This window comes from Typopeltis vanoorti, chromosome 19 (genome assembly GCF_054136105.1).
Source record: "Typopeltis vanoorti isolate ZY-2024b chromosome 19, IOZ_Tvanoo_1.0, whole genome shotgun sequence".
NCBI lineage: Eukaryota > Metazoa > Arthropoda > Arachnida > Uropygi > Thelyphonidae > Typopeltis > Typopeltis vanoorti.
The window spans coordinates 77,222,504-77,249,708 of record NC_143567.1 but is presented as its reverse complement, the minus strand read 5'-3'; the positions used below and the strand labels follow the sequence as shown (position 1 = coordinate 77,249,708).

At 36.6% G+C, this 27,205-nt stretch overlaps 1 protein-coding gene across 1 annotated transcript in view; it reads right to left on the bottom strand.

The window, feature by feature from the left end:
* LOC150096266 (calcium-activated chloride channel regulator 2-like) overlaps positions 1-27,205 on the bottom strand; it is a 65,172-nt gene that overhangs the window by 18,053 nt on the left and 19,914 nt on the right. Inside the window, exons 4-5 of the mRNA XM_090408830.1 lie at positions 12,864-12,990; positions 6,237-6,364 (exon numbers count right to left, since the gene is read on the bottom strand). Of these exons, the coding sequence (XP_090264956.1) occupies positions 6,237-6,364; positions 12,864-12,990 (255 nt within the window). The remainder of the gene's footprint in view (positions 1-6,236; positions 6,365-12,863; positions 12,991-27,205) is intronic.

Genomic DNA, 27,205 nt, shown 5'->3' with positions numbered 1-27,205 from the left:
GGGAGGAGATGTATGGAATGCGGGTTTCTCGATGAATCTGTGAATTTCTGATAAACCATGGGCCATCTAGAGTCATCCTTAAGCACTTATTTTAGATTCTTTGTAATTTTGAGATGTTTGATGAGAAGTGTGACTCCATGCTGGTGAGGCGTAGGTAATAACTGGTCGTATAACCATCCGGTAATGTTAATTTGTTTTGTAGGTTCAGTTTACTCTTGCGGTTGATCATTGGGTAGAGGTAAGCTATTACCTTGGATATCTTGGAGCCAATGAGTTTGATGTGCTTGTTAAAAAGGAATTTTTTTATCCAGTAGTACCCCAAGATATTTGGTCTCTGATTGCCATGAGATCTTTTGACCGGAGAGCAGGATGTCTTCTTTAATGCAGACCTTTCTTCTATAGAATAACATGGCTGAGCTTTTGAGGGGGTTTACTTGAATCCTCCAGTTGGTGAACCATTTTTTAGTGCGCTGATACTTCCTTGGAGTCTACTGATTGCCAGGCGAGGGCTGAGAGACCTTACTAGAACAGCGGTGTCGTCGGCATAAAGGGCTGTAATGGTTGTTCTTGAATTTAGAGGGATGTCTGATACTTAAATTGAGAACAGTAGTGGGGCCAAAAGAGAGCCTTGAGGTACACCAGCTAGAATTTTGCGACTTGATGAAACAATTCCGTTAATCTTTACTTGCATATATCTTTCACTAAGGTATGAGTTGATAAGTTTTACTAGCGTAATTGGGATGTTGTTTTCTATAAGTCTGAAGATAAGGCCTTGATGCCAGACCTTATCAAAGGCCTTGGCAAAGTCCGAAATCACAGCAGCAGTGTGGAGGTGCCAGTTGAAACCATGGGTGATGTGTTCTGTTAATTGGTGTTGTTGCACTGTGCTATGAGCCTTGCGAAAACCAAATTGTTCATTAGGGATTATTTTATGTTTGTCCACTGCTAGTTGTAGCCTTGTTAGGATGAGTTTTTCTGTTACTTTATCGCGGCTGGAAAGAAGACTGATGAGCCTGTAGCTTTGGGGAGTTGTGGGTTATTACCAGGCTTTTTCAGATGGATGATGTCAATAATTTTCCAAGCTGAGGGAAAATACTGGAGTCATGACATGGAATTGGTTATATTAACTATAGATGAAGTATGGCCTGCCTTGGGAGATTTTATTATTCTATTGGTGATGCCGTCGGGGCCAGGAGCATTTTTATTCTTCAATTGGGATATAATGTTGATTATTTCTGTTGGAGTAGTGGGGTGATGAGATCTGAATTATCCTTAGGCTGTCTTAAGGCTTTTCTGACCTGACGATGAACTTCATATATATTTTTTTTTGGGAGGAGAGGGAGATGGACTGAGTCCTTGACTCTTTATCCCTTCATCTGATTGAAGAAAATCTGTGTGGATAGGGTGTTATTGAGCTATGAGCTTTGATCATGGCAGGAGCAATAGCCGAGCCTCAGTTAAAACTTCATTGGCTACAGAATTGCAATCCATTACCCTCGCTGGCTACCGATTTCAGTCGCCTCATACGATATGCATGGGCTGCAGTGGAGCTGGTATGTAAGTAGAGCGATCCCCCGGACCACTCCCTACAAGTGGCCAAAAGATCGTCCAACTTGGTTCCACTCAGTGACGGGCCCCTCCATCATATTCCAGGGAAAAGCATCCACCGACAAGGACCCTCACGGGCCACGCCAGAGAACATCCTTCCCAGAGACCCAAAATACTCTCGCAGGGCAAACCCCCCGAAATCTAAGCCCCCCCCCCCCCCTCACCAGGAGCAAAATTCAGGAAGAAACCTAAGAGAGCAAAACTCTCGAAATTCTGCGTCCCATTTTAGTCGCCTCTTACGACATGCAAGGGCCACAGTGGCGAGTTTTAAGTAAAGCCCTGTTTAAAAATTAGAACGATCCCTATACCATTTTGGCCAAAAGATCGTCCAACTCAGCATTGGCCCACTCAGTGACAGGCTCATCCTACTACTGAGCAGAGCCGCTCATATTCCAGGGAAAGGCATCCACCGACAAGGCCCACACAGGCCACGCTGGAAAACACCCTCCCAGAGACTTAAAATGCTCTCTCAGGGCAAACCCCCGAAATCTAAGCACCCCCCCCCTCATCGGGAGAAAAATTCCGGAAGAAACCTGAGAGAGCGAAACTTTGTATCCATTTTAGTCGTCTCTTACGAGATGCATGGGTTACAGCGGCGCTGTTGTTATCCGGCCACACGCGTGCTATGAACTTTATTTCAACTTCAACTTTACTGACTCCAAGGTTGAAGCAAGATGCTTTTCATATTCCACACTATCTGAATGGATACAGTGAAGAAAATTGTTTATGAGCAATATGCTCGCCCTGAGAGGGCAAGAGGATTTTAGACCATTTCTTGAAATCACGATGGCTTTAGGTCTTTTGTGTTTGTACCGATCCGTTTCATCATAGTCAGCAGCTTGTTGCACCAGTGGATTGGGATGTGCAGACGTTTTTAGGAAATACTTTGCTGCAAGAGACTGGAGGAAAGAGTATATATAGGGGTTGTCTGTGTCCTGATGAAGTCGAACAACTCTGACAAACCATGGGACGTTCAGAATCATATGAAGGCATTTGTTTTGCACTAGCTGCAATTTGAGGATTTTAGTATCAGCGGTGTGGCTCCATGCTGGCGAAGAATATATGATTATAGGACGAATCATCAGTTTGCAGAGGAGCAGTTCGATTCTGGTGTGTAATTTACTGTTTCTATTTATTAGGGGATAGAGCTGGGCGATGGCTTTTGATGCCTTTGTACACGAGTACTTGATGTGGTGGTTGAAGGTTAATCTTTTGTCCAGCAGTACATCAAGGTATCTGACTTCTGTTTTCCAAGGAATTTTGGTGTTAAACAGGAAGATGTCCCCTGTAGGAGATACTGTTCTTCTGGAGAAGAGCATGGCTATGCTCTTCAAGGGGTTTACTTGTAATCTCCAATTGGAGAACCATTTTTCTAATATTTGTAGGTTTTCTTGGAGATTTTTTGGTGACTAGGTGTGAGCAAAGAGATCTGGTTAGTATCGCTGTGTCATCAGCGTAGAGGGCCAAGGTAGATGATATTGGATTGTGTGGAATATCTGCCATAAATATCAAGAACAGAATTGGAGAACACCAGTAGTATGATTGGATCAACTGTACCATTTGTAGCGGGATGTTAAAGGCGATGAGCTTGTGGAGCAGACCATAATGCCACACCTTATCGAAGGCCTTAGCCATATCCAGAAAGACAGCTCCGGTAAGTTGATGCCAATTGTAGCCTGTGGTAATATAGTCAGTTAATCTATGGATCTGTTTAGTGGTGCAATGATGTTAACGGAATCCAAATTGTTCATTTGGGAGGATATTCAGCTTATTTACTTGGATTGGAGTCTGGTGAGGATGATCCTTTCGGCAATCTTTCCCAGGTTTGAAATCAGGCTAATGGGACGATAATTTTGCGGTAAATGTGGGGTCTTTGACTGGTTTATGAATGGGGGTTATATAAGCCGTTTTCCATGGGGAAGGGAAATATCAGAATCTAATAATCGCGTTGATTATGTTGGTAAGGTGCACAATGGCTCTGCGGGGTAGTAGTTTAATAACTTTATTGGTGATTCCATCTGGACCAGGAGCTTTTTTGTTGTTAACATTCTTAATGATCTCGTAGATTTCTGCTGGTGAAGTAGGGACGATTTGATTAGTACAGGCACCAGGAAGTTTTAGTACATGTCTCACATGACGATGAATTTTATGCAAGTGGTTGAAATTTAAGTTTTCATAAGCAGGTCGACACTGCCTTTCTAAATTTTTTGCAATGGTTTCTGCCTTCTTTGCATCCGTGTGCACAAGGCCCAGATCCGATTGTAGAGGAGGAGGAGATTTGTTTTTGTTTCTGAAATTCCTCAAGAGTCCCCAGATAGTGATCCGCAGGTGAGAAGGAAACCAACTTATCCTCCCTAGTCAATCCATGTGGGCATCTCTCACAGCTCCCCTTTAATCTGTTAAAGCTATCAACTTTTTTTTGCGTAGATGGACTGAGTCCTTGACTCTTTATCCTATCATCTGATTGAGAAAATCGATCAATGGGGTATTATTGAGCTATATAAGCTCTGATCATGTCAGGAGGGTAACAGCAATAGCTGAACTTCAGTTAAAACTTCATTGACTACAGCACTGCCATCCATTACCCTCCCTGGGTACCTATTTTAGTTGCCTCGTACGACATGCATGGGCTGCAGTGGAACTATTCTTATCCCGGCCACCACACGGGGATCATCAACTTTATAGTCCTTATCCTTATAAGGACTGGCTTAAAGGGGCGAAGCAAGAATGCTTTTCATCTTCCCCGTTATCTGTAGAGGACTGTGTAGGGATAAGGTGTTATTGAGCTATTAAAGCTCTGATCATGGCAGGAGGGTAACAGAAATACCCGAGCCTCAGAACTTCATTGGCTACAGCACTGCCATCCATTACCCTCCAAGGGTATTAATCACCGCATCTCATGGTCGATCTTGACTGTAATCAACTTTATATCTTTTTTTTCTCGATATATATATTTCAAGATAAAAAAATTAAAAAAGTGTACTGAATTTTTTAAGCAAATTATTTTGTTTCAAAAATATTTTTCACATTTAATAGCAAATTCTTTAAAATATTAAGGTTTAACACTTTCATTGCCAAGCTGAAAATTGGAATTTCGTGTGGTGGCCAAATTTTTTATATATTTTTATTTAGTTAGCGACGCCCACGCGATAACGCGTGATCGGCCGTTTGGTGAGAGCTCGCATCACGCGTATCGTTCATTGCCAAGCTGAAAATTGGAATTTCGTGTGGTGGCCAAATTTTTTTTATTTTTTTATTTAGTTAGCGACGTCAACGCGATAACGTGTGATCGGCCGTTTGGTGAGAACTCGCATCGTGCGATATCGCGTGATTGGCAATGAACATGTTAAAGTGAGTTTTATTGCTTATTGGTTTGAAAAACATAAAAAATTTATTAGCAATATGGTGAAATGAAAGAAACATGAATGAAAGATGTATGAATGCAAGACACAAGATAGAATTTTAATCATCTTTTTTTTTTTTTTTTTTTACTGTATCTGATTAAAATAAACGAACGTAAAGTAATGCTAGCCATTACATTTTTCCTTTTCTCCTGATTTCTGATTCTCCCTTTCAGTCGTTTTCGATTAGTACAGGCCGTAGGTGACTTTTTAGGCATTGCCCACAAAGTACTCCTAGTGAGATTTTTACAGGGTAGTTCACCATTGCTTTCCCCAAACCCCCAATTTTATCCAGGCTTAGGACTGGCATATGGCTGGGACGTATTAATGACTGTAATCCGTGTGTGTGTGTGTGTGTGTGTGTTCACGGGGCCGGTTTGCCTGCTCTTGGGGACGAAAAACCAGAGTTTTAGGGTGAAAAAATCCTCTACATCCGTATGAGTTAGCCGGTCTCATACGGATGTAGGGGATTTTTTCGAAAGAGACCACATAAAGTTCCTCATGTTACTGATGGGAATCGAACCCAGCTCTTTCCGACCAAAGAGCTTCGTCTATACTGGCTGAGTTACGAAGGCTCTTTTTTCCTTTTCACCCCTCAAATTTGGAAATGTCGTTTTGATAACCGATACAAACATTAAAAACAGCAAAACAAGAAGCAATGCGAAATCATTAAAGTTAAAAATTGACAAAGATCAGAAAAAAACAGCAGACGACATGACAAATTACCAACCTTCGAGGCAAATGATTAGAGATAAATCACACACAGAAAAGGTGAGTTTCATATCACTCAAGCAACATAATTTATTATCGCAAATGCATTTCTAAAGTACATAAAGCCAAAAGCTTTACGTACATTAGAAATTTTTTATGTGACTTCGACTTCTGAAAGGTTATAAACTTACAGCACATTAGTTGCATTCGATGTGCTCAGGGTTTTTGATTTTATTTATTTTAATTTCATTTACTTATTATTTATTTATTTATTTTATTTGTTTATTTTTATTTCACCCATTTGCTTGTTTGTTTGTTTATTTTAATTTTATTGATTGAGTTTTTTTTTTTTTTTCATAATCCATGGCCTTGCTGTTAACAGTTAAACTTGGAACTTTTTCTAACCATTTTGGCCGATTAATTCATCTACCATCTAAAGATAATCACAAATATGTATGAACGTTTCAGTCCTATATACATACTTAAATAATATTTTTAGACATATATAATTTTTACCTTGCTTTTACTAAATCTGGGTGTTTCTCCACGACATCCCATACACTTCTTTCCTTACATAAAACATTCTGTTTGTTAGGGGAGCGCTCATTGTGACTATACCCGTTGTAACCACAGAAGTATTTCATCTGAAAATACAATAAAAATCAGGTTTTTACGTGAAAGGTTTCAGTGATGGATGCTGAACGTTATATGTTAAAGATACCAAGAAATTTTATAAACTTGGTTTTAATCCTATTTTACCAAGTAAGCAAACAAGCAAATAAGCTAAGTTTGCGCCTGAAGTATTTTCAGGTCTGAGGCAACTGGTGGTAAAGGTGGACTAAGCTCTGATCACTGGTCTTAGTATCTCCTATAATGCAAAGCGCATCTCCTTGCGGACATGTATGATGCTATGCATTAAGGGAAGAGCCACTATCCAGAGCGGTTTCGACCTTTATTGAGGTGTGTTTAAGTAAACACATCTCTAAAAATTAGGCAATCCCTCAGACCACTCCCTACGAGTGACCGTCCAACTCAATGTTGTTCCACTCAGTGACAGGCTTACCCCCGTCTCCAAGAAGAACTTCTCAGCATTGGCTCTACCCAGTCGCAGGCACCCCACCACCAGACAGAGCTATAATCTCAGCGATGGTCCCACTCAGATACGGGCAAAAACCTACCCCAAGCAGAGCCTCTCATACCTCAAGGAAAAGGACCACTTCTGAGCAATGCATAAGTAAAGCGGTCTCTAAAAATTAGGTGATCCCCCATATCACTCCCTACAAGTGACTGAAAGATCGTCCAACTCAGCGTTGGATCCACTCAGTGACAGGTTCATCCCACTGCGGATGCTTTTCCAGGGAAAAGCATCCACAGAAATGCCTCTCACGGGCCACGCCGAAAACACCTTCCCTGGAGACTAAAATGCTCTTTCAGAGCAAACCCCCCGAAATCTAAGTTCTCCTCACTGGGAACTGGATTCGGAAGAAACCTGAGAGCAAAGCTCATATTCCTCCCAGGGAAAGCAACCACTTCTGTGCAAAAGTACATCAGCGGGAGCCAAACCCAGAGGTGAATACCAAGGTTGAAGTAATGCAGAACTCATATTTACCTATACGAGTTGCCACAAAGTGCTTTGACCTTATTAAATAAAAATCTCAGGATGAGAGAAAGATGTAGAAAGTTTTAATAAGCAAAGAGATAAGAAAGTCAGTTTGCGCCTGCACGTAGTGTAAGTCTTAGGCAACTCGTGATAAAGGTGGAGTAAGCTCCGATCACTTTTCTTAGTATTTTCCCCTAATGCAAAGCACATCCCATTACGGAGATGTATGCATTAAAGGCAACGGCCACTACCCAGACCGGTTTCGACCTTTATTGAAGTCTCGTCAGTGGGAGCCAGACCTAAAAAGCATCATACATCTCCGTAAGGGGATGTGCTTTGCATTAGGGGAAAATACTAAGAAAAGTGATCGGACCTTACTCCACCTTTACCACGAGTTGCCTAAGACTTGCACTACGTACAGGCGCAAACTTGACTTTCTTATATGTTTGCTTACTTGGGAAAAAGGATTAAAACCTAGCTGATAAAATTGCTTGGTATCTTTAACATAGTATAACATAGTATATACCCAAGGTGAAAAACTTTCCACATATGCAGACTTGGGGTATCATTTGGTATAACCGGCTCTGTAGTTTTTCAATAACACTTTATAAAATTGTCCACATTTTTTTTTTTAAAAAAAAGTCACTTGAGTGGGTTAAATTTTTTTTTCATCTAGTAACTGAAATACATTCATTTTAATTAATTAAATCTAAATGGCTTTAGGTTCCGTATTTCTAAATTTAGAATTACACTAAACACTTGATTTTTTATTGTGTATATTTGTTTCTAATCTTCTTCTTCTCCCGTAGTCCTAAATGGACCGTTGGGTCATTCATAGCTGGTAGATGATAGTCTTGGTTAGCCTCCACATCTCGGTCAGTTGAGAAAGGGAGGAATTTGTCCATATTTTGATGTTATCGGTCCATTTTAATCGAGATCGTCTCTTAACCCTTGGTCCTGGAACGATTCCTTCTAGTGCTTGCTTTGGAATGCCGTTAGCCCTCTCCACATGTCCGAACTATTTCATCTGTCTTCTTCGGATGACTGTCAGAATATTTTCCCTTTTCTCCCATCTATTGAGTCAATCAGTTTTCGGACATTTTCATTGGTTTCGTGAGCGGTATAGGGGGATTCTCAAAAGTCTTCTGTAAGTTTCATTTCAAAAGACAGGAGTCCCCTCCTTCCCTTCCTTCAATAACGTCCAGACCTCACAACCATATAAGAGGACAGAGTTCACCAAGGTATCAATTAGTCTTAGTCTGGTTCTGATTGCTATTCTGTTATCTCCCGGCAATGGTTTTAACTTTTGTAGGGCCACGGTTGCCTTGGCAATTCGGCATTTAATGTTAGTTTTCGAACGACCATCTTGACTCAACGTGCTTCCTAGATAAGTGAACTTGTTTACATTCTCAATTTGTTTATTGCCAATTTGTATCTTTAAGAATTTAATGTCTGATTGTTTTTTGTAGATTTATGTATAATCCGTATTTTTTGAATGTTCCGAAAACACGGCTGGTTATCTCTTGTAAATCTTCTTCACTTTCAGCCAGAAGATCGATATCATCTGCAAAACGTAAGTTATTTATTCTTAGTCCGCCAACTGCTATTCCAGTGTCATATTCATAAAGAGTTTCATCTATGACATATTCCAGAAAACAATTAAAAATAAGAGGGGACAAGATGCATCCCTGTCTTACCCCACGTTCTGCCCGGAATGATTCACTGCTGTAATTTTTAATTTCAATTCTCATATCAGATGAAGAATAAAGAGATTTAATAATCCTAATGATTTTGTTGTCAATACCATAATGTTCTAGAATCTTCCATAATGCCTCGTGCCATATTGAGTCAAAAGCTTTTTGAAGGTCTGAAAAGTTGTGACAGATTATTTTGTTATGTTCTATGTATTTTTCGCCTAGTATGTGTATTGTAAAGATAAGGTCGATTGTGCTTCTAAACTTCCGGAAACCTGCTTGTTCATCTGATAATCTGCTTTCTATTTTCTTTTCGATTCTTGACAATAGTATTTTTAACAGGATTTTGCTTGGATGACTAATAAGGCTTATTGTTCTATACTTGCTACATTTATTGCTAGGTTTTCCCTTTTTAGGAATAGGTACAAGGACAGAAGTTCGCCAATCAGAAGGCCAAGTCTCTGTGTTCCATACGTCCTGGAATAAATTTAGCAAGGTGCCTGTGATGGTGTCACCTCCTTCGCGTATCAGTTCCATTGTGACACCATCAATTCCTGGTGATTTTCCTATTTTTGAGGAGTTAACTGCTGTAATGACTTCTTCTTTTAATATCGGGTAATCTCCTTCCTCCGAACCTCCTGGCAAAATTCCGTCCAAAATATCATCAGTCAATTGAGGGTCCTTTTGAAAAATCTTGGTTGCATAACATTCCCATCTATCAACTATTTTCTGGTTATCCGTGATAGGAGTTCCATCTTCATATTCTATGCTCCAATTAGTTGTAGTAAAAGGTTTGGTTACCTTATTGATAATTTGAAAAGCACTTTTAGAATTATTTTTATTTAAGTCCTCTTCTATATTTTTTCATTCATCCAATATCCATAAGTTTCTAGCATGTTTGATTTCTTTTATAATAATCTTAGTAATATTTTTATACTGTTCTCTATTATCACTGCTATTAATATGTGATTTCAAATATCTTCTTTCGTTGCATAGGTCCAAAATATTTTTGGTTATCCATGATTTCTAATCTAGTAAGCGTAATATAGTCACTGATATAAATCCTGTCTACAACAGAAAATACTATATGAGTTTCATATTTACGTAATTCCACTATCAACTATCTTTGTAATCATTTGCTATTTGTGAAAATGATTATGGTTTGGACGAGGACTTGGAAACCGGAGGATCCCACAAGATTAAAAAAAATAAAATAAAATAAAAAAATAAAAAATACAACCCAAACTACCGATTTTAACAAACAAAACATATACAGTACTAAATATTAATTTGCAATGACATCTTAAGTATATCATAAAAGTGGAATTCAATTCAAAATGATAAGAATATACTAAACAAGAAATCGAATCTAAATTTAAACCGACATATCAAATGTATCATGATATATTTGTCATCGGTCTCAAGAAAAGTTTTGGTATTTTTTTTTTAATAAAAGATATTAATATTGAAAATTTGCTGAACAAATGATACTCCTAAAATGTTTAAAGTAGGAATGAAAAAGTCAAGTTATTTATGGTGATGAAGCATATCTTTTGTAACGACTAGGCCTAAAAGTTAAATTTAACAGAGTTTTAATCGCAGGATATTAATTTACATACTAGTGTAAAAATCTCGGTGGTAAAGATGGTAAATACTTGATAAAAAACTCGATTAGAACACAGACAGTGTGCATTTAAAAATGATGAGCACAAGACAGCGCCCACTCACAGAAAAATTTAACACAGAGAAGATGACTCACGCAAATTTTGGATTTGAAAGAACCGAGAATAAAAAAACAAGACAGGTGCTTTGTATACTGTCGAGAGCTGAAGATCTCTTTCATAATCTCGGTTTAAAGCAGTAACTGAAGATGAGTACTTGCAGGCGCTAATAAATTGTGAGAGTGAGTGATTTTGTTGTCAATACCATAATGTTCTAGAATCTTCCATAATGCCTCGTGCCATATTGAGTCAAAAGCTTTTTGAAGGTCTGAAAAGTTGTGATGACAGATTATTTTGTTATGTTCTATGTATTTTTCGCCTAGTATGTGTATTGTAAAGATATGGTCGATTGTGCTTCTAAACTTCCGGAAACTAAAAATATAGATTTGGTGTTAAATAGACATACTTGTATAGAGCCTCCGTAGCTCCGACAGTATAGACGAAGCCCGTTGGTCGGAAAGACATGGGTTCGATTCCCGTCAGTCGTGAGGAACTTTTATTTGGTTTTCTCTTTCGACTAAAGGTGAGTTAATCGGTCTCATAGGGAGGTGGGGAGTTTTTCTCCTGATAACCCGGGTTTTTCATCCTTCAAAACAGGCAAACCGTGAACACACACCGCTGCAGTCAAAAAATATACTACGGCAAGGAAGACAACGGGAAACCACCCTGCTCATTTCCCTAGTATGGTAGCATGTAGATACTCCCAACAGCCGTATGGCTGAGGGAATAGAATAGGATGGATATATCCATCCTATCCTATTCTATTCTATATATCCTATCCTATATATATATATATATATATATATATATATATATATATTTTCGAGAAATACAGTATTAGAAAGGCCTTTTCAGTTGAAGGTGAGTTGACTGGTCTCAAATGATGGTTTTATTTCTCGAAATTCCGATATTTAAAACAGAGAATACACGCAGTCAGAACATCAATGCACTCGTCCCATAGGCATTCGTTTCTGGGATGTTCATAAACAACAATAACATATGGAAAACTCCTTAAAAAATAAAAATAAATAAATGCTTCTCTTCTTCGAGACAAGCTTTATTCCCATTGTATATATAACTACTACACATGTATAAATGCAGGGAAATCAGATGGTTACTTCAAATAGTATCACAGACCAGAATCTCAGAAGGTAACTAGTTTTACTAGAGGTTATTTTTCGTAGACAACAGTACATAGTCATATATATATATAGGAGAGAAAAAATATTCATCAGATTAGTAGGGAAACTACAAATAATTCTCTTCGTGCGATTTAAAAACTAGAACAATTTTTCCACAATCAACTGCCGTATATAGCATATCCCAATTCTCCAAACCCCCCCCCCTTTATTTACACTAGTTAAACTGTAGCCGTAATGGTAATTAATCTCACATATTGTCCGCGCGGTTCTTATGGGCCCTTGAGAATTTTAGTTGGACCACTTGACATGTCGGCGGTGTGGTAGTTATACGTCCGACTATTAATACGGCCAGTCCCGACGAGAAGGGGAGAGGAGGGATAAGATTCCGAGTGTCTGCGATTTTTAAGGGGCCAGGCGTACGTTTTTTCTGTTTGTTTGTTTGTTTTTTCACTTCAGAGGGCACGGTAAATTCTTTTCCGAAGGACCTACTGGCCGCATATAATACTGTGCGGTATTATATCAGAGGCGTTGACAGTGGATTAAACTACGATCGTATATCAGTTATATTTATTGTTTGTTTGTTTTTCTGAAAAAGAGGGCTTCAAAGGAAAATTTTTCAAGCTTGTCTGCGTTTTATTTTGTTTGAAACTTACACGTTATTGTCGTAATGTGGATTAAATATTGGTATAAATGTAAAGATTCAATCCTGTTTTTCAAAATACAGTATTTCAATTGGCTTATTTCTCGATACACTAGACTTCAACTGGTCATATTTATCCGTAGGAATTATTCTATTTGATTCTTTTGCACTACAATAATGTGCTATCATGCTGTAACTCCGATCTATAATGAAATGAATTTATCAAGGATGAACTTGAGATGGAATGAAAAATGAAATATCTTAACATTAAGATTAAAAAAAAAAAGTTAAATTTATGTATTTAAGGTAATAAAAAGCATTCGTACTGTTTTCAATTCCTACTTACGGTAGGTAGAGCTGGTTGATACATGAAAGAGGACTGAATGTTCTCATTCTGGCTGGACGGCACGAAAAAGCAGGTGTTCTGTGGTAATCCTGCATAATTTATTTCAGGTTTACAACCGCTGGGACCTCTAAAATTAAAATGAAAAATATCACACAATTCTTGTTTATTCTCCAATTCACATATAAACAATTTATAAATTAGTTCTCTTGTCAAGACCTTTTATATATTAAAAAACACTAGGATTAAATAGCTACACATTTCGATTAATGTAATTAGTATGTTTTGCTATTTTTTGATATTTTAATCTTCTTCGATATCTCGATAAAAAATGTAATGTTTAATTGTCGGTTTACCCAGGAAGTGATGTCATATATTACATTTACACGATTTATCACTATAATTTAATTTATTTCTCTAGAAAACAATAAACAAAACTTTATTTTACTTAAAAAAATGCACGTTTTCATTTTGAATATTAAAAAATTCTAAAGTAATTCTAAAAACATAGCATACACCTTTAAAAGTTCCATATCGTATTATTTCAATTTGATTGTGCCCATTTTACTGAATGCTCGAATCGGTGGAGATGAATACTCTTGGAGGGTAATGAATGGCAATGCTGTAGCTAATGAAGTTCTAACTGAGGCTCGGCTATTGCTGTTACTCTCCTGCCATGATCAGAGCTTTAATAGCTCAATAACACCTTAACCCTACACTCTCCTCTACAGATAACGGGGAATATGAAAAGCATTCTTGCTTCGCCCCTTTAAGCCAGTCCTTATAAGGACTATAAGGACTACTGAATGCTCATGAGTGAAGTTGGGGAATCAATCAACCGTGAGATGCGGTGATGGTTGATGATGATGAGGGTAATGAATGGCAATGCTGTAGCAAATGAAGTTCTAACTGAGGCTCGGCTATTGCTGTTACTCTCCTACCATGATCAGAGCTTTAAATGAAGTTCTAACTGAGGCTCGGCTATTGCTGTTACTCTCCTGCCATGACCAGAGCTTTATATAGCTCAATGACCCTACCCTTAGATTAAGGGTAGGGTGTCATTGAGATAACGGGGAATATGAAAAGCATTTTTGCTTCGCCCAATCTAACCAGTGCTTTTTACCATGAATGCGAATAAATATAAACATGAATATACACACAGAAATGTTTCTGAAATAGACCTTCTCTGTCTATTATTCCGAAGGGCCGTATTTTTCATTTATTTTCCGTGAATGTAAATATTTTTATCTGAAGAGGAAATAAAATCTATTCAGATATTCATTTCACTATTGAAGAAACTAAAGAGACAATCGATGCTTGACGAAATTACCTGGAGGACCATCAAATTAGAAATTGGAACGTGATGAGATTGTTCACGTGGAAGTGCATTTAAGAGCGAAGTGACTGAAATGGATGTCGGCATCTCTTTAAATGATTTCACTCTCTTCAGGAAGAGAAAAGTTATTTAGTATTCATTTGGTTCTTTTGTCTAACTTGGAAAGGGAAGGAATAAACATAGACATTCTGTTTTCTTTATTTTTTTAAAACTCGAATTTTCATTAAACAGAAATTATATCCTTAACTTCAGTTTCCAACTAGAAAACGGTAAACTGCTCAGTTCGCATTTACACCATGAAAAAAAAAAAAAAAAAGAAAAAAGCTGATTGTTCTACTAAATTTTGATTACACTAAATCTAAGCTATGGTAATACCAGACGTGCAGCAAATTTACACTGCTGATTATATTGGTTCGTTTCGTTTTTTTCTTCCGCGCTTTTATTATGAGGATCTTTCTGTACCAGATACATCTGACCTTTTCATTCGAGTAGCTTTTACCAAATATTTTGTCTCTGCATTTAGAGAATTAGTATCGATTTCAAACAGCATTGGCTTCCTTCATTGAATTCCAGCTTGCAACTGAATTTCTGTTTTAGTCTCTCATTGATTCTTTTTCTCCTCTTTTTTTTTCTTTCGATTTACAATATTCCTTTCGTCTTTACTCTAAATGCAATTTTTCAAACTGCCATGGCGTTTCTCCTCCCGCAAAAAACAAAGTAAATAAAAAAGTAAAAACATAACAGCCTCATGATCATAACAGGCTCGTTATTCAGTTCCGTATTATACAGTGTCTGATTATTAGGTTACTGGCAAATTCATCGAAAAACAGTTAATCGAAAGACAATTCATCGAATGCAATTCATCGAACAGCAATTCATCGAACGACAATTTAACGAATGGCAATTCGTCGAAAAGGCAATTCATCGAATGACCAATTCATCGAACGACGATTCGTCAAAAATGTAATTCATCGAAAAAACAATTCACCGAAAATTTTTCGATGGATTCTTTCATAATTCATCGAAAAGTCATTTTTCTTTCAAACTATTGTTTAGAAAATGTTCAGTAACAACACGGAACGTTACTTATGATACAGTCCACAGATGGAAGGGGTCATTGAAACGTAATAATTATTTTCTTGAATTTTAGAACATTTAATGTAAGTGTGCATCCTGCTTCTTTGTGCAGATAGCGATTTATCTGTAAGAAGACATTTCGTTCTACCAAATTTTGTCACAATAAATCTGGTCCGATTGAAATTAAAAATTTCATCCAGGCAGAGAGCGGAATTGCAAATATCATTTCGGAACCTCTTTACGCAAATGTCATGATAAAAGTGATCCATTAGGAACTAAAACTGAACCGTGCAGACAGCTTCTTATACTGAAAACTTCTGCGAATTCTGCTAAGTCTGCGAGTTATTGTAATACATAATTTCGACACTTTTCTTTGTAGCCCCGAATATAGCTGAACTGAAAACTGGAACGGTTCGACAATTTTTTGTAAAAGTTGCAAATATGGAATCCGAGTAAAATTTGCCCATTAATAAATGTACGAGGCGCATAATTTTTATCAGTCCTCTTCAACTGAAGGTAAGTTAGTAGGCCTAATACGGAGATGACTAGGCTTTTCCTCCTGAAAATAGGCAAATCAATCCCATGAACAAACACATATATACAGACAGGAAACACTTATCGGACAAGAAAGACAATAAGAATCCATATTGTTCTGTAATTATTCCTTAGTAAAGTAGCATTGCTATACCAACCATCATTATATTGAGGAGGATGAGGGAAAATAGTATTAATCATTAATATCACTGCTACTACTACTAGTACTATTACTACTATTACTACTACTAATAATAATAATAAATTGATTCTTTGATGTAAATATTTTTCACAATATAATAATAAAATATACAGGAATTCAGAGTAACAATATTGGAACAATATTGAAAAATCATTCCTGAAGATTTTTCAACCATGTTTCACTTATTTACTCCTGTTTCTGTTATTCCTCAACGACAGGAGTGCCACATGCACTTGTCTCCCGAATAACCTCGAAAGCAAGTAATTGCAGTTAATAAGGGGAGGAATAGGCTAAGAATACTGATGAGTATATGCGCGGATATATTTCTGGGTTTTGAGGAGGTGATCGGTGCAGTTTGCTAAAAATAAAAGGTTAAAATATTCTCTAGGAAAATAATAAATATGATGAATAAAGATTCGTAAAAAAATAAACCTGTAAACCTTTTAGAAGCATACTCATCTGGTGTTATATTTAGATGAGCAGCGGTTAGAAGTCTTATTCGACTTCTGAAGGATGCCAGTGGTCGGCGGACCACAGTTAGAAAACACAGTGCTAAAGGAATTGGGTTGAGTTACTTTGAATTAAGGCCGAAGCAACTGGCCTTAAATCACTGCGTGTGTTTCCCTATTTGGTTCGCTTGTTTTTCGGCAAGAAAAAAAACAAGTTTCAGGGAGGGAAAACCTTCCATTCTCGTATGAGACAGACTAACTCACCTTCAGGTTAAACACCCTGATAAAGGCTCTTGAAATCCTTTTCAGCAGTTTCATTAAATGAGCTGTAGAATTTTTCTCTTCTCGGTTTCTGCAGTTTTGTAGAAAATAAGTTTAGGATGGAGGACTTTTTTTTATACATTCACACCAAGGTTTTTTTGTAGTCTTCCATTTTCTAGAGATGAGATGTTTCTTAAAGTTGATTTTTCTGTTTTGGAATTTTCGAGTTGGTTCGAAAATATGGCTCAACAATGCGATCATGCATGATCGCATTGTTGAGCCATATTTTCCATGAGGAGACGATTACGAGAGTGGCATACCTAAATATACTAGAGAAATTTGTGTTTCCCCAGATTGAGAATGTGTAGAGCCTCATTTTTCAACATGATGGAGCAATTCCACATTATGGCGACTGCGCAGAACAGGCTTGCTGATGTTGATCAGCCATATACGTCGCAAGTGATTAAATTAATTTCCTGACCACTTTTATGTTATCAAGTATTTCATGATCTAATAAATATACTGTTCGCTATTGCAATGAAATACCAGAAACATTTGTACATAAAAATTATTTCATTTAGAATTAGTGAATTATTTATAATAGTTATAATAATAATAATTATTAGTATTATATGACACCCTCTCAGGAGTACAAGTAATTGAGGAAGGGCCGTTGTTCTACAACTAACCGTCTCCACCATTTCATCCACCAACTACACAGAATGCGTGTACTTATTTTTGTCTGCATGCGGGATGAAAAACTCGAGTTTCCATGAGGAAAAACTCTGCAGCCAAGGTATGAGATGGACTAACTCAGCTTTAGTTGAAAAAGCTCATATAAAGTTCCTCTATCACGACGAGAATCGAACTCAGATCATTTCCTATCGAAAAGCGCAATTCCACCATGTTTATTATACGTATATTCAAGAATGTGTACATGCATAATACCTAGAAGAGAGTCGTCCGTTTTTACCAATGCGAAGTTAGATCATAAAACCCGTTTACTCACTGATAATTTTGTTTATACTTCTGCCTCTTTGAGAATCAAAAACTAATACCGTTTGTTTTTAAAGAAATGAAACTTGTAATAAAAAGATTCGAGATTCATTAGTGTGTTTGTTTTAGGAATTTGCTAACAGTTAGGATTCTACAACAACTAATTTAACTCGTAACAGTGTTCTCGGACCTTCCTTGTCAGCAACAGCATCTGGGTGGAAATTCAGACATTCACATAATAAATGGTGTTTAAATAGTACATGTAAATGAGGGAAAGAAAAGTGAAACGTTCATTGCTAATAAGTAAATAACACTTGTGTAAGGTAATGGAAGAAAAGTCAGTTTGCTGATAAAAGATTTCAAAAACTATATTTCCCCCACTTCTGAATAACGTCGATTAGGTGATAATAGTGCAGTCAACAGTAACAAAATTTCACAAAAAGCGGTTGTCTTTTTGTGAAACTCACTTAGATTTACTTCTCGATGTACTGTATCTGTTTAAATGCAAAACAAGCACCGTGAATTTTGGCAAACGCGATTGTTAAGTGCGAAGTACAAGCGTTCAGAAATGTATCGGTGGTATAGTTCGCCCACCGTTTGTAGGTCCCTGCTTCGCGTCTTTCCAAGAATAGTCGATTCATGCTGAAGGGGAGAAAGAAATAAAGGACGTCCGAATTGGTCGCCAACACGCGAAATCACGTGCTTTATAGGTAAAATTTTCCAACTGTTATACAAGCAACATAGTTAACTACAATAATCATAAAAGAGAAGTTAATTTTCCGACCGGTAATAATAAACAACTCATTCCACAATACGGACTGATTACCCTATTATCGGAATGGATTCTCCTTTTTCTGAGATGCGCAGAAGTGTCGAGGGACCTCTAATCGGTTGGCGAACTATAATTGATGCAATTTTCCTACAAGTTGTGTCAATATTAATTACAATTCACTCATATTAAATTCAAACTTTTACAAGTAAACATTGTCCATTCCATCAAACAGTTAAATTTTAAAAGCTAATATTGGAATTGTTTTTACTCATTCCATGTTTTGAAATGTATGCTTCTATCACTTTCAATCAAGAGACTAATTATATTTACTGGATTTACTCTACCACTACCGCCCACGGTTCTCTCCGTACAAACCATGTAGACATCTTGTACTTGTAATTCATATCTGAACTACAACCGTTCTTGAAGGTAATAAACAGTGTGCGCTGCCGTTTGCTTTTACAGCAGTGGCGTAGCTGTAAAAGCTACGCACCGGGGGGCACTTTGAACCTTTTTGAACTTTTACAGTTAATTCTAAAATGCAGTCTCAAGAATTCATTTGCAAATATTGTAAACTACGAATTTTCCTCACAATTGCTGTAAGTATTGCTGGTTATGAGAGGAGTTTTTCTAAATAAAACTGATTAGGAATTACGTACATTATTATGAAATGAAACAGACTTCGCCAATATCATCGACGATTTTGCTAACAGAAAAGCAAGAAATATAACATTTTGGAATGTTGAAATTAAAGTTTTACTTCAAAAATAAACATAGTGTTTTAATTTATTTCCCTGTACGTCGTTTTGACTTTTTGTAGTATTTTTGGTGTGTATTGAGAGGGGCGGCAAAAGCTCTAGCTACACCACTGTTTTACAGACCGCAAAGTAGGGGATATAATGTTTATTCTCATTATTTCAGGTAGCCGTAGTGTCATTCTCTTTGCTTCTAAGTTCCTAGCGGAACACTTCTGCGAATCACTTATCTGTTCGCAGTTTTTGCTTTCTTGAAATTCCGTTTTTTTTTTTTTTTTTTTTTTTTTTTTTTTTATTAGGTTACTTTTAAGTCAAATTAATTCTTGTTCTTCTTCGTATCATGGATTTTGGGCCAATTCGTCTTTTCCAGGTCAACCCATGTCATCGCTTTCTTTGTCTTTCCATTCTTCTTCTTTTTTTTTTTTTTTTTTTTACATTTATTTTATATCCGTATAGTATTTTTGGCAGTCTACTATTGTCCATTCGATTTATATGTTCTAATAATTTTTGTTTATATTTACTTATATAGAACTTAATTGAGTTCATATTCAGAGATTGAAAAATTTTCTTAATTTGTTTTATGGTCTCACTTGGTCTATCCAGCTCTTTTCTTGAGAAATTTCATTTGCGTTCTTTGAATCCGTTTTTTCATTCTTCTTTTATATGGTCTATGTTTCACTTCCATGTAATAAACTTGGCTTAGACAGAACATGATATAGTTCTGATTCTGGTGTGTTTTTTATCTCAAGGATGGCTTATAAAATATATTAATCAAGATACCGTTTACTTTAACGAAATGTCTATTTTTTTTTATGTTCATTCGCATCCCAGGTATCTGCACGTATTCACTTGCTCTAATATTTTCTTATCTATCACTATTTTAGTTCTTATTATTGGGTTTTCGCCTTTGAAAGCTATTATTTTTGTCTTTACTTGGATATTCCCATATTATACTGTTCTGAAATTTCATTTAATGATCATACTGAAAACTCTGTAGATCATCTTCTGATGTAGCTAATACAATTTGATTCTTTGAAGTCATTAGCCTCTATATACAAGTAGCTCAGACGTGAATTTATTTCACGCGCAAAACTTTGTGTTGCTTACTTGGGAAAAGGACTGAAACCAAGTATATAATTTCTTGGTATCTTTAACGTATAATAAACCCATGGTTAAAAAAATGGTTTAAAAAAAAATTTCTACATCTTACCTTTATCCAGAGATTTTTTTATTAATAAGATCAAGCACCTTTTGTCTACTTGTATATGAGATATATATGACTTCTGAATTACTTCAACCTTGGTATCTCTCCCCGGTCTGGCTCCCGCTGATAAGGCCTCAATAAAGGTCGAAACTGGTTGGTAGCTTGATTCCAGGGGAGCAGAGTTTTTGCTCTCTTAAGGTTTTTGCCTTGGCGAGCTTTGAGCATTCACGGATTTGGATCCATTGGGGTGGCCTGTATTAGGGCTTCCTTGGCTGATGCTTTTCTCTGGAATACGAGCTGTTCTGCTTGGTGGTAGGGTGAGCCCGTCACTGAGCAGAGGCACCGCCGAGTTAAATCATCCTTCAGGTCGCTTAAATAGGGAAACTGGTCTGAGTAGTGACCCTTTCCATTATGCACGCCCGAAAGGGGGGGGGGGTGCTTTGCATTATGGGATTCATACATACTAAGGCGAGTGATATGAAGTCATTAGCCTCTCTATACCAGTAGCTCAGACTTGAATATATTTCACGCACAAAACTTTGTTTTGATTACTTGGGAAAAGGATTAAAAACCAAGTATAGGGAAGTCATTGTTGCTCGCGTCCACAGCGATCCTTAAGGTATAAGTGTCCCCTGGGTGGTGCTAAATGAGCAACAGCAATAGGCAGCCAGTCCATCCTAAGGATCTCTTGGCCAAATTCATGATGTCTAGTGAATACATAAACTAAATATAAAATTTCTTGGCGTCTTTAACGTATAATAAACCCGTGGTAAAAAAAAAAAAAAATTCTATATATATATATATATATATTAAAAAGCAGAGGTGATAGGATACATTCTTCTCATACTCCTTTTGATATGTCTTTTTATTCTGATATTTGTTTTAATTTGACTGCTATTCTATTTCCTGTGTATATTTCGTGAATAAGCTGTAAGAGCTTTTTTAATATATTTAGATTGGCATCATCTTAAATAGGTTTTTGTATTAATTTTCTCAAATGGTTTTTCATAATCAATGAAAGCCACGTCTGTATTTCGTTTAGAAATTTTCTCTTCGCTTTTTCAATTAAGGTTTTTAGAGCGAAAATTGAGTCCGTGCAACATTGGTCTTCCGGAATCCATTCTGTTATTCTGGTAGTTTGATCTCTACAGTACTGGTTAACTTCACTTTTAATATTCCAGCATATAGCAGAATAATTCTACCGTACTTATAGCAGTCATATTTACTTCCTTTTTTTTTAAATAAACGGAATAACCAGTGTTTTTCTCTAAGAGTTTGGAGTTTTGTAGTTGCAAACAAACTAAGGTTCACATTGTATATAACGCATCACATTAAATGCATAGCAGGGGCGAATGCTGGTCTTGAAACTCACGCTTGCTCTTGTTAACATTCCGGGAGTGAGAGGTCTGATTGAAGTCTGATTAGCGGAATAATGAATTACTGACCATTTAAAACTATATATTTAGAAATTTATGTACATTTAATCAAACAAAGACAACATTTATTTTACAAATGATATTCTATCTTTTTCAATTTAGCTACTTGAATACAAATTCTACCCTATGGTTCTTCTTTATGAACTGGTCAATAACATCGTTCATAAAAAATTGGTTGTAACTTAATTTTCCCAAGCAACATGCACGCTTGTAAAGGCTGGCTGAAGGTCACTGGCTAGAGCTACTTTCACTGGGTATGGCATGTGTTTAAGACGACGTGAAGGGAGTGGAAATGGCTATGCGCGCGCATGAAATCACAGTGCTGCAGCTAGGACCTGGAAGCTCACACAACCAAACAAACCAAGGTAGCTTTGACCAGACTAGTAAACATCGGCCTTCGATACAGTGCAACGCTCAATTATTGCCGGGCAAGCTTAAGACGTCTTTTCTGTCTACAAAAATAAAAGCCTAAATGGAATGCTTATAAATGCATGCATTTATTAACAAATAAATATTACTTCTTTCTCAAGTAATGAGCTTGCGCAGCAAGCATGGAGAATTCGCCCCTGATGCATAGTATTTCATTTTTACAGACTATCTAATAAATAAATTAAATAAATAAATTTTAGCCTATTTTTTCTACCCACTACCGGGTGAAGGCCTCTCCCATTGTGGGAGGTTTTGGATCTACTGCTCCCATGGTGACCCAGTCCATATTGGGAGAGGACATAACAAACATCCATGCCTACGTGGGATTCGAACCCACAGCCTGTTGGGGAGAAGCGGAGATGCTAACCACTCGGCCAGCCTATCTATCTAATGCACAGGTATATATAAGAATTCGATACAGAATTTGCTGGGAATGATGAGCATAAAAATATCCTTGACAAATCACATCTACACCCTCCCAAACGGCCAATACGTCTATAGACGTCCAGCTAAATCTAGATTTAATATTAACCTCCCAAACGGCCAATACGTATATAGACGTCCAGCTAATTCTAGATATGATTCACCCCATCTGCTGAAAGGACAGGGATAAGAAGTGTAATTTGACCGTCATGTCCATTAGAAGATGTGATAAACCGCTCACCCCGAAGAGAACAGTTAATCGGATTATCTCACTTCATAGCTGCATCTCAGTTGCCTATAACAAGAAACGCAGTTCCTTGTTCTATCCTGGATAACTGAATCTTAGTTATATTGGATAGACTAAAAATATCGAAATTATTTATAATTTTGTTTTCTCTTTTTATTGTACAATACAATTTGAATGTCTGGACAAAATAAAGATCTTGCATAATTTCTTCACTTAAATATTGCCTTATCTTAGAGAACATATCATTTTTAATTTTTTTGCGCTAATTTTTTTCTAATCGCTTCCTCGACAAAACATTTTTCTTTGTTCTCGAAGAAATTAATTCACGGTAATTATAATTATTTGAAATATTCTTTTAAAAAAAAGAAAAGAAAACCGGCTGCCGACGTTCCAGATTATATATATATATATATATATATATATATATATATATATATATATATATATATATATATATATATATATATATATATATATATATATATATATATATATATACAGGGTGTTCGGGATAAATTTGACATATTTATAATTAATTATATTTTTCCGTAAGTTACATGTATTAACACACACTTCTCTTCATTTAAAAGTTTGGACCCTTCTTCATTCATATACAAGATGTCAGAAAGGATGGATAGCTGGAACCCACCTGAATCATGGAAGAGAATAACTTGTATCATGATGATTCGTGCCCGCCATCAAAATAAGGATATTACGACTGCTGCCCAATGCTCCCTGAATACAGTAAAAACAATCAGGCATGAACTAGAGACTTGCAATGGTGACTACGAGGATGTAGCAAGAAGAAAGATCCCTAGCAGACGATCTGATTGCGTTCGTACAGCAGAATTCCTCGCAAATCTGCAGGAACAGGTGTTGAAGAACCCTGGCATTGGAATTCGGGCTTTGTTCGTGGAGTTGCTAACAGTAGTCAAGCCCTGGATAACAAGGGTAGCCAATGGTAGGCCGTATGTATGGCAGCAGGATTCGGCCCCTTGCCACACCTCTGGGAAAAGTCAAAAATGGTTGTCTGAAAATTTCTACGACTTCACCAGTCCAAATGTTTGGCCTCCAAACTCCCCAGACCTTAACCCCATGGATTATTTTGTTTGGGGCGCAGTTGAAAAAGACACCAATCGCACTTCCAGTAATACAAAAGCCCAGTTAATGGATAAAATTAAAATAGTTTTTACGGCCCTTCCCAGGGAGACTGTAGCATCAGCTTGTTCGAGGTTCCGAAGCAGAATTGAAGCTGTGATCGATGCTAATGGTGGTTATTTTGAGTAAATCTTGTTGATAGTATTGTAATTAACTCTGCCTGTAATGTTTTTTTGTCAATTCATTAAATTTAATAGATACAAAGAAGATTTTCTTTTTCCTTACGAAACTGTCAAATTTATCCCGAACACCCTGTATATATATATATATATATATATATATATATATTTTTTTTTTTTTTTTTTTATTTTTTGTTCAAAATCATCGAAATCGAAGAATACTTCACAGATTTCCTTTTGGTCACGCTTGAGCAACTTTGCTTTATAGAGAATAACATGAAATTCTTTAATCATATCACTAAATTTTTTCTTTATATGGTAACCTACTGTTCTTTGTACTTTCACTTTCTAGGTTTCCTTGTGTAATTGGTCATTACAAAATGAAATTAACAGTTAATGATTTAAATTTATATGTATATATTTTCTGCATAATTCCGATATTTTATTCTCCAATTTTTAAAGTAAGCGATACATTTGCTTATTTTTATCATTCACACACCCGAAAACTGTTTGAAACATAGGTACAGTTTTTATTTAATTCGTTATTTTTCTCTAGTAATTGTTCTACGTAACTTTAATTTTTCAGAAAATATACATATTATTTCCTGATTATTATAAATCAGGAAATAATGTGATATTGGGTAATAAGAGAAATTAATATTTAAAATCACTGTCATCCTTCAAATGCAATATCAGAATAAAGAAAGATTGAAAAAACCAAACAAGAAATTTCTGCCTGTAAAATATTCAGATATTGCTTGAGGCTCTTTAGTGTGCTGCATGCTCTATTGTTCTGTTTCTCAGTGGGGGTTAGTAATCTTCGTTAGCTTAGAGCTGGGAAGAAAGGAATAATTAGTAAGTATGCCCAAGACACAATTCATTTATGATATGGCAAGCAGCAGCAGTAGCAGTAACATTTAGGGTAAGAAATGGAAACTTCGTGAGATGCAGAAAAGTTGGAGCCTTCGCCTATCGAGCAGCTCTTGATCTACCGATGAGGAGAGAAATCTTTCTAGCTCTGAAGATAGCGATTCTGCCTGTACTTTAGATATGTCTTCGTGCAGAAAATGGGTGATCGCCATTGAACGTACACCAGCTTGTCCACGGTTTCCCTTCATAGGTAAGCCAGGAATTACTGAAGACTTTGACTCCAGCAACATTTTAAGCTCTTTCCGTTTATTTTTAGATGATGATATTCTTTCCTTCATAGTGGAACAGACTAACTTTTATGCTTGCCAACAACATCAGTAAGTTGAGTACAGTCCGCATTCTCGCAGTAAACTTTGGAGCCCAATAGATATCAACATGCTCCTTACATTTATAGCACTCTTGATTGTGCAAGGTATCGTGAAAAAGCCCGCTCTCGAAATGTATTGGTCTACAGACTGGATTCTGAACACGCCAATGTTTCGTGATGTTATGACTGAAAAACAGTTCAGTCTCATCGTGAAGTATTTGCATTTTCAGAATAATGAGGAATGCGATCAGGCAACACATCCTTGCCCAGTCCTCAAAAAATTTATGATTTTCTGATGAAAAGCCGTAAGAAATGTAGATCACTCTACGTTCCTGAGAGAGACTTAAGTATCGATGAAAGCCTTATGCCATTCGAAGGTAGACTAAAATGTAAGCAGTGTATTCCCAAAAAGAAAGTGAAGTTTAAAAAAAGTTAAATTTTTTTATGCTTTGTGAATCGGAAAGTGGATATCCTTGGGATTTCAAGCCTTATACGGGAAAGCAAACTGTAATCGAGCATGATAAATACTCGGATCTCCCCTTGACGATGCGTGCAGTAATGCAGCTACTAGACCCTTTACTGGGGAAAGGTTACTGCATTACAGTGGATAATTACTATATGTGTCCTGAACTCACTGATTTGCTTTTTACACATAGTTATGGTACTGTAAATGCAAAAAGGCGAGACAAGCCTTCAGATCTGGCTTCGGGAAAGCTAACGAAGGGGGAAATCCGAGCTTATCAGCTAGGGAAAGTCTTTGCACTACGTTGGAAAGACATAAAAGATGTTTTTCTGCTGTCTTCCCTGCACAATCCATCAACGGAATCCGTAGAGAAGCATGGTTTGAAGAAAGAAAAACCCATTGCTGTGTGTGCATACAATGACACTATGGGTAGAGTCGACAGGTGCGATCAACAGCATTCATTCTACTCTGTAATGAGGAAACAGCATAAAAAATGTTACAAAAAAGTGTTTGGATATATATTGTATTTTGTTATTTGGAACAGTTTCCTCCTGCACAAGAAAAAATGTTTGTCTACCATAACATATCTAGAATACAGAATAGAAATTGCGAAAGCATTGCTGCAAGCACATGCGCCTTCTTCAGCAAGCAGAAAAACAGGCATGCCTGCCAGACATCTGTGGTTGAACGCTGCTAACTCCAACCATTATCCCGAAAATCTACCACCAACGGCTAATAAAAAAAAAACCTGCACGCAAATGTAATGTATGTAATAAAAAAAATATCAGAAAGGAAACAAAAATCTGGTGCCCTGAGTGTAAAACTGCTTTGTGTGTTTACCCTTGCTTTAGGGTGTTCCACACTGTTCAAGAATATTAAATTCTGAACAGTATGAAATAAAAAATGTTTCTTTTCAGGGCCATCAAAACAGTCCTTTTCAAGACTACAAATATTGATAGAGGGATACCTGAATGTACTGTTTCCTTTCATCTTAAAGGCGAATTTTTAAGTTATTTTTATAACACAATGATATTTTCGTATTTTCGAAGGTATAATATATAAGAGGAACTGAAATACTCTTTCCAGTTCCTCTTGAACTGGAAATAGTATTCCAGGTAAAGTATTTCACCAAAAAAATTTAAAAAAATAATATAATAAAATTAATAAATAAAAGATATATATAAATAATAAAGTGAAAATTTTCACCTTGCCAACACTCAACATTGATGTGATATGGGTTCCAAATT